The sequence below is a fragment of the Gavia stellata genome, unplaced genomic scaffold (genome assembly GCF_030936135.1).
Source record: "Gavia stellata isolate bGavSte3 unplaced genomic scaffold, bGavSte3.hap2 HAP2_SCAFFOLD_53, whole genome shotgun sequence".
NCBI lineage: Eukaryota > Metazoa > Chordata > Aves > Gaviiformes > Gaviidae > Gavia > Gavia stellata.
In genome coordinates, this window is record NW_026776569.1 from 76,980 (window position 1) to 88,063 (window position 11,084).

Consider the following 11,084-nt stretch of genomic DNA (forward strand, 5'->3'; position numbering starts at 1 on the left):
CGTAAGAGACCTGGTGCTTTGCTGCACGCGTCTCACGGACACAGTCCCGTAGCTGGGAAGAGCGGAAAAGAAACTCTCAGTAACCCAATGTGCCAGCCAAAGCTGTGAACAGGCACGCTTACTGCCCTGGGCAGGTTTTTATTCCTCTGGCTGTGCGGCTCAGGGAAGAGGTGGGAGCTCTGCCGGCGGACGAACAGCCCATTGCCAGCAGTGTGTGGGGAAGCCCAGCGGCTGCCAGCTGCTGGCTACGTGAGGTGCCCAGGCTGCAGCGGCTGCGTGGCCGCAGTGCGTCCCCATGAGTCCCCGTGCGTCCCCGTGCGTCTCCGTGTCACAAAGGGGCAGTGATGCAGGACCCGCCCGCTGCTTGTGAGCTCACCAGGCCAGGGCTTCACATCCTGAAAAGCGGGCCAGTGAAAGCCACTTGGGCTGAGCTGGCCTTCGGGATAACTTGGCTCCTTCCTTTGCTTCTTGCGTGGCTACGTTGTTCCAACCATTTATCGTTTACTGCCCACTTGGCCTCCACTTCCATCCTCTTTCAAAGGTAATTAAGATTAGACTTTCGGGACAGATCACAGAGTAGGTAGATACAGGATAAAAGTCTCCGCTGGTCTATACCTTCCGAGCTGTCGGCTGAGCTATTACACCTCTCTGGGCTGGCCAGATATGCGCTATGGGTAGAGTTCCTATTTGCTAATTCTGATGTCTCTACCGTAGCCTGGGATAGGTAAGTGGGGGGTGGGGGCAGCGTAGTCTGAGGCGTTGGGCTCAGCCTAGAATGACAAGGAGCCCACCCTGGCTGCTGCGGTAGGAAGGAAGGCAGAAAAGGAGCACGGCAAAGGCAGCCGTTAAAGTAGTGGCCAAAAGCTGGTCCGTCACTCCTGCATCCGAGGTGGGAAAGTGTGGGCTGGAGAGCCAGAGGGCTCTGCTGCTAAAGCTGGCAACAGGTCAGCAGCAGGTCCTCTTCCGAGAAGGTGACGCACATTTGAGCCTTTCAAAAGGGCCTTTGGAACTGCTGTGAACCAGGGCCCCGTGACAGTGATGGTGAGGTCGTCAGCCTGCGGCTCTGCAGCAGTTAAAACTACCACGGAAACAGTTTTGATGGCGGATGCTGTTCTGTGAGTTTCCTTTGGGGTTTTCTTCCATCATTTTGTTGAGCTACAATTATTTCTTGGCGATCAGGTGACGGGATTGGCGCTGGTCTTCTCTTCCGCGAGCACATCCTGACATCCTTTGTCATCCTGAGCTTTCCCCTCTGTTCCTGAGAGGAGCGATGGCCGCAATGGGGAACGACTCCTGTGAGTAACAGTTTCCCCAGCAGGCTTGGACTTTGTGAATCCCCAAAGGCGATGGACGCGGCTGGTCCTCCATCCCTGAAAGCTGATGTGCTGACAACCTGGAGTGAAGTCTGGGGCGTTTCCTTATAGTGGCCAGAGCTACCCAGGTGTTTTCAATTAGACACAGGAAACGGCGTTTTCTCACTCCTCTGCCACTATGTACAAGACGTTGAAAGACGACATTGCTCATAGAAAGCTCTGACATCAGTAGGGTTACCTTCTGTGCTAGGGTCTTGCTTGTTTTTGTCCAGTTACAATCAGGAAAAGGGAAGACTTGACCTGATAATCTAGTTCAAGAGCCTAGAGGGAAAGGAAGGTAGCCCGAGGCACAGAAATCAGAGTGTGGGTTTGTTGGACTTTGGGCAACGTAAGCGAGGGAACAGACTATCTTCCACAGCTGTTTCTTAACAAGCAAATTTCAATGGCAGCGTTAGGCTTCCCCCAATGTCTCTGTGTTGGAGGTTAGAGCTGGTTGTCCTGGGTGCTCCTGCACAGAACTCGACTTTGAAATATGCTTTTGTGCAACAGTATCGTCTCACCTCTTTTCAAACGTCGTTTCCCTGCAGTCATTGCCGAGGGAATGGCTCCGCCACAAAGGATCCTCTTTCCCCCGGAGAAGATTTGCATGGGCTGGCAGCAACGACAGAGAGCTGGAGCGGGACTCCACAACCTGCACAATACGTGCTTCCTCAACTCCGTCCTGCAGTGCCTGACGTACACACCCCCTCTGGCCAACTACCTGCTCTCTCGTGAGCACAGCTTGTCGTGTGAGTACTTTTAGGAACAGCTCTTTGTCAATCTGTTGGGCACTTCCTGAGGATTCCCAGAACCTGGAATTTGATTTAGGGGAAAAGCAGCCCTTCTTTGTCAACCCCCCACCCCGCCCGCCCCGAGCGGGTGTCCTTTGAACGCTCAAGCCTAGAAGCCGCTTGTCGTACCTAGGCGTGTTCCTCTTCAGAAAGTCACCTCTTTCTAGCCCCGGGTCTCCGTCCCTATTCCTGCAGCTTAAACTCTCTTTGCTTACGGCACACAAAACTTCTGTCAGTTTAGCATCCCTCTGAAAAAAGTTTTCTACGCACAGAAATGTCCCGGGCTTGTTGGGACATTGTCACCCTAGGAGAAGAGAGTAGAACTCCTCTCCATTAAGTTTCCCGTTGCTACGGATATTTTGCTAAGCTGACAAATCGCTTTCCTCTCTCTCCTCAGGTCGCCAGCTAGGCTTCTGCATGATGTGCAGAATGGAAGCGCACGTTAACATGGTCTTGCGTTCCTCCGCCAGTGCCATCGAGCCTTGGGCTGTCCTCAGTGTCCTCAAGCGTAAGTCATTTCAGGTGCTTTGACACGGTGTCTTCTGTTCTCGTAGGAGAGAACTCCTAACTTCTTCTTTCTTAGGAATAGGAGAACATTTCCAGCTTGGCATGCAGGAAGACGCCCACGAGTTCTTACGCTATACTGTCGATGCCATGCAGAGAGCTTGTCTGAGTGGAAGCAGCGAGTAAGCACAAGCAAATGACCTTTTGAATGTTCCCCAGCCCTTTGGACTCCTCGACGTACTCCCGTCAGGGAAAAACTGCGCCCAGGGCTTTCAGACAAAGTGAAACTCTTGGAGGAGATAACTCCCTGCCTTACCATTTATTTCCAGCTTGGACATCTCTTCTCAATCAACTACCGTTGTCCATCAAATATTTGGGGGCTTTCTGAGATCCAGAGGTACTTTTCCACACCTATTGCTCTCCTTGGAATTGTCTGTGCCCTTCTGTCTGCCTGTGATCAACAGCTGTTCTTGTGACTGGCGTAGTAGGTACGACGAGCGTAAACCCGCACAGTCCACTCCCTCTATCGCTGAGCATTTCCATTTGCCTTCCAGTCACGTGCTTGAGCTGCAAAGCGGTTTCTGATTCCTACGAGACCTTCCTGGATGTTCCTCTGGATATAAAAGTAAGAGGGTTTGGAATTGTGCTTCCAGACGTCCCAAGGCTCCTGTAGCTTTCCAGCATAAACGCATTTGGCTTTAAAAACGTAGACGGCAAACACAAGAGAGCTTGGTGGTGGGTGGGGAGTGGAATGGAAGGCGTCCTTCTGGGGAGGCCGTGGCAGTCGTCTCCCTGGAGGTGCCGGCTTTAAGCCCGACAAGCACGAATTATCCTCTCTGCAGCCTCGACGTGCTCTCATCCTTCTTCCCTTTGCCCTCCCTCCACACCCGTCTGACTCCCAGGCTGATGGGTTGTGGTGTTTTCCTTATTGATGACCCTGCACACCATCGGTAGCTGAACCGTGCGGTGCCCCAGAGAGGTGGCTCTTGATGGCCCTGGGATTCCGTGGAATTGAGGGGAATGTTCAGCGTAATCCCCTCTTTCGGCCTCCTCCTGGGCGCTGCTTGCGGGTTCAGGGTGGGTCTCCTCAGCGTCAGCTACCTGGCTCTTCTGGTCAACTCCTAGGAAGTGTTGGGACGAGGGCGTTGCCCTCAGCTCAGTGCTCTCCTTTCTCACTCCTCCAGGCAGCCTCATCGGTCAGCGCAGCTCTCAAGGACTTTGTGAAACCTGAGCAGCTGGATGGTGAAAACTGCTTTAAATGTAGCAAGTAAGATGATTCCTAACGACATATTAATACTAGATCCTGGGGGAAGGTGCTGCATGTCATCGAGCGTAAGTCATCTTTTCCTCTAGGTGAGATGCACAACAAGGACACGCGGCTTTTTTTTCTAATCCGGCCTTAGACAACTGAATAGCCTTAAAATAGCGGAAGGACGTGTGAGACGTGAAAGCTTGTTCGGCCTTCTGGGGGGAGAAAAGGGGGCATTTAAGGCTGCGTTTCACCACTCGGCTCTGTGCTTGGATTCCAGGTGTGACAAGATAGTTGCCGCCTCCAAGAGGTTTACAATCCATCGGGCGCCAAAGGTTCTCACGGTGTGTCTGAAAAGGTTTGACCATTTCACCGGCGGGAAGATCAGCAAGGTGCGTACGCAATTGGAGCGCGACTTTCTCCCTGGAGCGGGAGGTTTCCCAAAGCAGTGCGCTCTTTCCCAAGCTCTTCATGTTGAGATTTTCGTGTTCCCTTCTGGGGAGAGGAGAGCTCCCGTGGGAAGATGAGCATGCACTCTGCTCCGGCAGAGCTGCTTTGGCTGAGAACACTTTCCTGCCACCCAAAGCACGACATGTCGCTTTAGGGAAAACCAAGTTTCCATCAGCCACAAAAGATGTATTTGTAAACCTCTGGCCCCTGGTCTTGGAAAGCTATTTCGTGTCGAATTTCAGGATCATTTCTGAGCCCTCTTGGTCTCTCCGTAGGTTGTGGAGTATCCCATGTACTTGGATCTTCGGCCATACACGTCTCAGACAGCTGGAGAACCGCTCCTCTACTCCTTATATGCTGTCCTGGTGCACAGCGGTGGCAGCTGTCATACAGGACACTATTTCTGCTACACGAAGGTGAAGAGCAACTTCTCACCTAACAAGGGAAAAACGTACCCTGGGGAAGACAACTTCCGCGGCAGTGTTCCCGGCAGCCAAGCTTTTGGGGGGAAGGTCTCCTTACCGGCCGGGTTGGATCGGTTTTGGCGTCCTCTTGGTTCTGTAGTTTTCTGCCTGTCTTTTTGTGGAGACACCATGCAGTTCATCTCCAGATACCGATGCCTTCTTTGCAGGCCAGCAATGGACTGTGGTACGAGATGGACGATTCGTCTGTGGTTCCCTGTGACTTCAACACAGTTCTCAGGCAGCAAGCCTATTTACTGTTCTATGTCAGGTAATAAGCAGTATTAACTGTGTTCAGAATACTGTGTTTCCTTTTCCTGGCTTTGCTACTTTTCTTCTTGTCCTCCTGAGTGTTTCTCTTTCCGTCACAGAAGACAATTACTACCTGCATCGTTCAGTGCTGTCAAACCCGAGCTACCCCACGTCAGTCCTTATCCTTCCTTGCTGGGCTGCTGCCCAGGTCTAAACTGCGAGAACAGCCCTAAACAGAGATCACTCTTTCTCTCCAGACGCTCCGATCTGAAAATGGGAGAAAGGACTTCTTCCTCACCGGCACCATCACATGCCCGCTCCTTCCTCAGTCAGTGGGCGGCCGGCAGCAAGCAGGCGGGTTCTGTGGGAGCATGGGATCTGCCTCGTCAGACTAAGGTAGCTCTGGGGAAGTGGGTCAGGGCACCAGGCGCATTTCTTTCTGGGATCTTGGCGTTGCTCTCTTTTCCCTCCCACACTGCAGCTTTCTTCACAGCCGCGAGGCTGCTCCCTCTGAAAGCATCCCGCCTAGATCCATCCCCTTTTCCGCCTTTGGCCCTTCTGCCTTGGCAGCCCTCCAGAAGAGCCTTTGGGAGGCCTTTAGCTGTCCCCTCCCAGAGCTCCTGGGGTTTCCCCACTGTTGTGGTCCTCTTGGGAGGAAAGGGCAGGACCTTTTCACAGCTCTCTTTGCAGGACATGGCGGTGGGCATGGAGGACTCTCCAGAGCACGGCAGCTCCTCCGCACCAGCCAGCACCAGCCAGCTAACCTGGGCAGGTGCCCGGGAGGCGTCTGCAGGCCGGCCGTGCCTCATCTGGCCAGGCAGGCTCAGCGTCACCTCCGCCGTGCCCAGAAGACAGCCTGATTTCCCGCTCCACCGTCAACCATTTGACCGTGCGCTGCGCAGCGTGCGAGAAGATGATAACGACGAGGAGCACGGATTCGGCCCTTTTTCCTGCTGCCAGAGGAACGGGGCCAGGGAGAGGGTCTGGAGCAGATCCCCGCAGTGGGGCAGTGGTCTGCGCAGCTGGTTCGTGGACGCCACGGACTATGACCACTCAACAGGGAGGAGAAGGATGATAACTGGTCCTCCAAATTGTGGCCATGCTCCCAGGGATGACGCAGCTCCAGGGCCCTCCGATGTCCGCTTCCAGTTGGCTCCCCCACCCAGTCCTGCTTGGGAGCACACCCTGCCGAGGCAGAGAGAGCGGAGCAGATCCCCGCGGCGGGGCTATGATCTCCGCAGCCGTTTTGTAGAGTACAGTGAGTACTGCTCAGCAAGGAGGAGGAGGAGGAGGGGGAGAATAAGTCTTCCACGTTGTGACCGAGCCCCAAGGGATAATGGAGCTCCAGGGCCCTCCAACGCCAGCTCCCAGTTGGCTCCCGCACCCAGGGCTGCTCGGGGGCAAACTTGGCTGAGGCAGAGAGAGCGGAGTAGATCCCCGCCACGGGGCTATGATCTCCGCAGCCGGTTTGTGGCCACCACGGACTGTGACCCCTCAGCAGGGAGGAGGAGAAGGGTTTCAGCGCCCCAGAGAGACATGCCAGACAAACACTGCAGCGGTGATGGGGGCAGCTTGTGACCCTGGTTGAGGGAGGAGCACAACATCTGACTCCTGCAAAGCCAGAGATGAGGAGGAGGAGGAGGAGGAGGAGGAATCCAGGAAGCACCAAAGCTGCCCCCAGCAGGGACCAAGCTGCACTAAGGGCACCAGCAGCCCACCCTGTCCCTCCTCCCAGTGCTGCCTCTGGCCAGGAAGAGCTCAGAGAGACCTTCCAGAGCGATGGACAGCTCTGCCGCCTGGCCCGCCTGCCCACAGGTCCCTCGAGGAAGACCTTTAATCCGTGGTCAGATTTTGGTATCACCTTGCAAAAACAACTCCTTTGGAACCAACAGGCAGAAAAGCCAAAGCCAGAATTAAAAACATTTGTTGGCCTTCCAGGGTGTCTTCTTCTCTCTCGGTTTTGAGGCTTTTGGTGGAAATACCCACTGTGGGAGGTTTATATCTTGAGATTTTGAAAGCCGTGTGCTTGCACATGCCCATCTTCCAATCTCTTCTTTTTAAATATGGAGTTCAAGTCACACAAACAGAAATGGGCTGGATGAGCTGACAGCGAGGGGAACCGAAAACCGGCTGAACGGCCGGGCCCAGAGGGTGCTGCTCAGTGGCACCAAGACGAGTTGGAGGCCGGTAATTCCTGGTGTTGCCCAGGGGTCAGTACTGGCTCCAATCCTGTTTAACATCTTCCTTAATGGTCTGGATGATGGGGCAGAGTGCACCCTCAGCAAGCTGGCAGATGGCACCAGACTGGGAGGAGTGGCGCTTAGGCCGGGGCGCCGTGCTGCCATCCCGAGGGACCTGGGCAGGCTGGAGAGATGGGCTGACAGGGACCTCATGCAGTTCAGCAAGGGGAAGTGCAAAGGGTGCTGTGCGGGTGACGAGCAGCGGCACAGAGTGCCCAGGGAGCTTGTGGCGTCTCCATCCTTGGAGATGTTCCACAGCCCTCTGGACATGGTCATGGACAACTGGCTGCAGGTGGCCCTGCTTGAGCAAGGGGGGGTTGGACCAGGTGACTTCACCCTCCAGGTGACCTCCCGGCCAGCCTCAAGTAGCCTGTGATGCTGTGAAATGGATCCAGCCACCAACGCTGTCCCCCTCAGGCGGCCATCGACAGCTCCACCAGGAAGCTGCAACCCCTGGAGAAAAGCCCAGGCCGGAGCAGGCTCCTGTCAGGAGCTGCGGCCCCTGGGGCCCAGGCGGGAGCAGGGGGACAAGGTGAGGAGGAGGAAGGGGCGGCAGAGACGAGGCGCTGTGGGCTGCCCACAGCCCCATTCCCCATCGCCCTGTGCCGCTTGGAGGGGAGAGGGGGCGGAGGAGTCGGGAAGGGAGGAGTGAGGCTGAGCCTGGGAAGAGCGGGGCTGGGGGAAGCCGTTATCATTGGGGTTTGTTGCTGCTCTCCTGCTCCCTTTTTAATTGCCTAATTGGTTAATTACATGAATTGCATCCTCTCCCCCAGCCTAAACCAGTTCCCACCAGTGTAGCACTGGCTGAGGACACCCGTGGTAAGAGCAGCACAAACCCGTTTCCCTTTTCCCACCCCTCCGGCTGCCGGGTGTAGCCGAGCCAGAGGCCGAGCAGGGGAGGGCTCATCCTGCCAGCGCTGCTCGCAGCAGCACAGGAGGGAGCGGCCCGATCCTGCTGAGCGCGGGGTCGCTCTCCCGCCTCGGCTGCCCCTCGGCCCGGCGCTGTTCGATGCGCCGCTGCCGCAGGCAGGCCGGGCAGTTTGCCTGTTGAGCGCTGGGGACGGCTGCCCCAGGGGAAGGGGGAGATGTCTCTGCTCCGTCCTGCTGCGGGAGCTGGGCTGAGCCTCAGTGTTGCGGGCCGAGAGCGGGTCTTTGCGTTCGTCTAGCTCGGAGAAAAGGAGGCCGAGGGGCGAAGACGTTGCTCTCCGCAGCTTCCTGGGGAGGGGACGTCGAGAGGGAGGTGCTGAGCACTTCTCCCAGCGATAGGACACATGGGAATGGTTCAAAGCTGCCCCAGGGGAGGTTCAGACTTGACATTAGGAGGCATTTCTTTACTGAGAGGGTGCTCAAGCACTTCAACAGGCTTCCTAGAGAGGTGGTCCATGCCACAGGCCTCTCAGTGTTTAAGAAGCATTTGGACAACGCCCTTAACAACATGCTTTAACTTTTGGTCAGCCCTGAATCGGTCAGGCAGTTGGACTAGGCGATCCTTGTAGGTCCCTTCCAAATGAAATATTTTATTCTCTTGTATGCTATGCTGTGCTATAAAGAGGACAGCGTGGGCTGAAGGCATTGCAGTTTCTACAGCTGTGCAACCTGGGCTCGAAAACCAGCTCGACCCAACGCAACCCAACCCAACCCAACCCAACCCAACCATCATTGTACTTTCTCTTGGAGGTAGTGCTGATAGGATTCGGCTTAGAAGATGACGCCTCCCTACAAAAGCCCTCCTGGTACCGTAACCGTGGGATTTTAGGAGAATGGGAGTGGACGGGGCGTACGCAAAGAGGTGACGTTTGAGCAGGTGCCTCTTGTCAACATCTGCACCTTCCCGGCTCATGCTCCTTATCTCTTCTCCTCTGGTGATAGTCTACAGTTCCACCTTTGTCCTGGAGTAGAGATGTTGTACAAAACGTTGGAAATATCTCTGGTCCCGCCAGCCCTACACAGAGAAAACCTTTCACTTCCCCATTCAGGAGCTCCTCTCAGACACGTGAATTGCTTTACGCAGGACTGGGAGCCGGGAGCTTCCAGAAGCTGAGCATCAGCAAGGAGTTGTTTTGTGATCTGGGACGACCCCACCTTCCTTCATCCCTTTCTCTGTTGCCCAAATGAGAAGTGAAATGCCAGCCTGTTGTAGGTGAAAGCTGAAGGTCTTGTTTGCCTTGGTAAAGGCTTGGGCTGGTAGAAATCACTCTGTACCTGCCAAATACCGTTACGCCAAGGCTCGCCTCCGGCTCGGATGCCCCTGCCTGTTGTCCGTGCCTCCTTGACAGCCCTCCCCGTAGCAAGGTTGCCCTGGCCGACGTCAGACAGCAGAGAGAAACCAGAGCAGAGCAGAAGCCTACGGCTGTGCCCCCCAGCAGGCTGGTGCTACCCACAGCGGGGTGCAGGGAGCAAGGAAAGGCACCAGGAGAAGGGGGAGAAAGCGGCATGGGAAGACCTGCCCTGTCCAGGAGTGGAGGAGCTGCGGCTGCGGCCCCGGGCAGAGGGACCCGCTGCTGCTGCCTCCCCTGGCTCTTCCTGGGGCTGCTCCTGTTCTGCAGGGACGGGCACAGACGGGGCACAGTTGGGACCCCTGCGGAGGGTGACCTCCAATGTTCTCGCTTCCTCCTCCGTGTCGGAGCTGGCGGGCTGTGGCGACTGATGGCTACACAGGGCGGGGGGACGCGATGACATGCTCCAGGTAGTCATCTGCTCCCTGCGCAGGGAACTTGATCTCCCACCTCCGTCCACTGCAGAGCGGGCAATTTGACGTCCTTCTTGCAGAAAATGGCGGCAGATGTTTTGAACCCTCAAAATGCCTATTTGGACCCTCAAAATGACGATTTGGACCCTCAAAAGGAGGATTTGGACCCTCAAAATGAGCGTTTGGATCCTCAAAATGAGGATTTGGACCCTGCAAATGAGGCTTTAGCCCCTCAAAATGAGGCTATGGGCTCTCAAAATAAGTATTTGGACCCGCAAAATGAGGATTTGGACCCTCAAATGATGCTTTGGACCGTTGAATGAGGCTTCGAGCCTTCAAAATGAGGTTTTGTACCCTCACAATGAGGCTTTGGGACTTCAAAATAACAATTTGGACGTTCAGAATGAGATTTTGGACCCTCAAAATGCCTATTTAGACCCTCAAAATGAGACTAAGGACCCTCAAAATGCCTATTCAAACCCTCAAAATTAGGATTTGCATCTACAAAATGTCTATTTGGATGCTGGAAATTATGATTTGGACCCACAAAATGACTATTTGGACCCTCAAATTGAGGCTTCGGACCCTTAAATGAGGCTTTGGACCTTCAAAATTATGCTTTGGACTCTCAAAATGAGGCTTTGGGCCCTCAAAATGACTCTTTGGACCGTCAAAATGAAGTTTTGGACCCTCAAAATGAGGCATGGCATTCTCAAAATCAGATTTTGGCCCCTCCCAATGAGGATCTGGGCCCTCAAAATGACTATTTGGACTCTGAAAATGAGGCTTTGGACCTTCAAAATGGCTATTTGGACCCTCAAAACAAAGATTTTATTCTTCAAAATGAAAATTTCAGCTTTCAAAATGGGGGTTTGGGCCCTCTAAATGAAGATTTTGATGGTCAAAATGAAGATTTTGGCCCTCAAAACAAGGCTTTGGACCTTGATATTAGTTTTTGTGTCCTCAAGGGATCCCTCGCCGCCAGGAACTGAGGCTTAGCAGCCTAAAAACAGGTCTGCGGAGGCCCCAAATGAGGCTTTGAACCCTCAAAATGACCATTTGGACCCTCAAAATTACTGTTTTGACCCTCAAAATG

At 54.6% G+C, this 11,084-nt stretch overlaps 1 protein-coding gene across 1 annotated transcript; it reads left to right on the top strand.

Moving 5' to 3' along the window:
- The first annotated feature begins 1,279 nt into the window (after positions 1-1,279).
- Positions 1,280-5,082, top strand: LOC132321126 (ubiquitin carboxyl-terminal hydrolase 42-like). The gene is made up of 10 exons (XM_059834698.1): positions 1,280-1,295; positions 1,901-2,101; positions 2,541-2,651; positions 2,727-2,829; positions 2,977-3,044; positions 3,202-3,272; positions 3,832-3,914; positions 4,177-4,288; positions 4,622-4,762; positions 4,978-5,082. The coding sequence occupies exons 1-10, from the start codon at positions 1,280-1,282 to the stop codon at positions 5,080-5,082; spliced, it is 1,011 nt and encodes a 336-aa protein (XP_059690681.1).
- The last annotated feature ends 6,002 nt before the right edge of the window (positions 5,083-11,084 follow it).

What these genes read in the sequence shown, in the direction of transcription:
- LOC132321126 (XM_059834698.1), top strand. An exon ending in TGTCCTCAGTGTCCTCAAGC is followed by an intron (nt 2,652 to 2,726) that starts GTAAGTCATTTC and finishes CTTCTTTCTTAG; the next exon opens with GAATAGGAGAACATTTCCAG. An exon ending in GGGCTTTCTGAGATCCAGAG is followed by an intron (nt 3,045 to 3,201) that starts GTACTTTTCCAC and finishes TTTGCCTTCCAG; the next exon opens with TCACGTGCTTGAGCTGCAAA.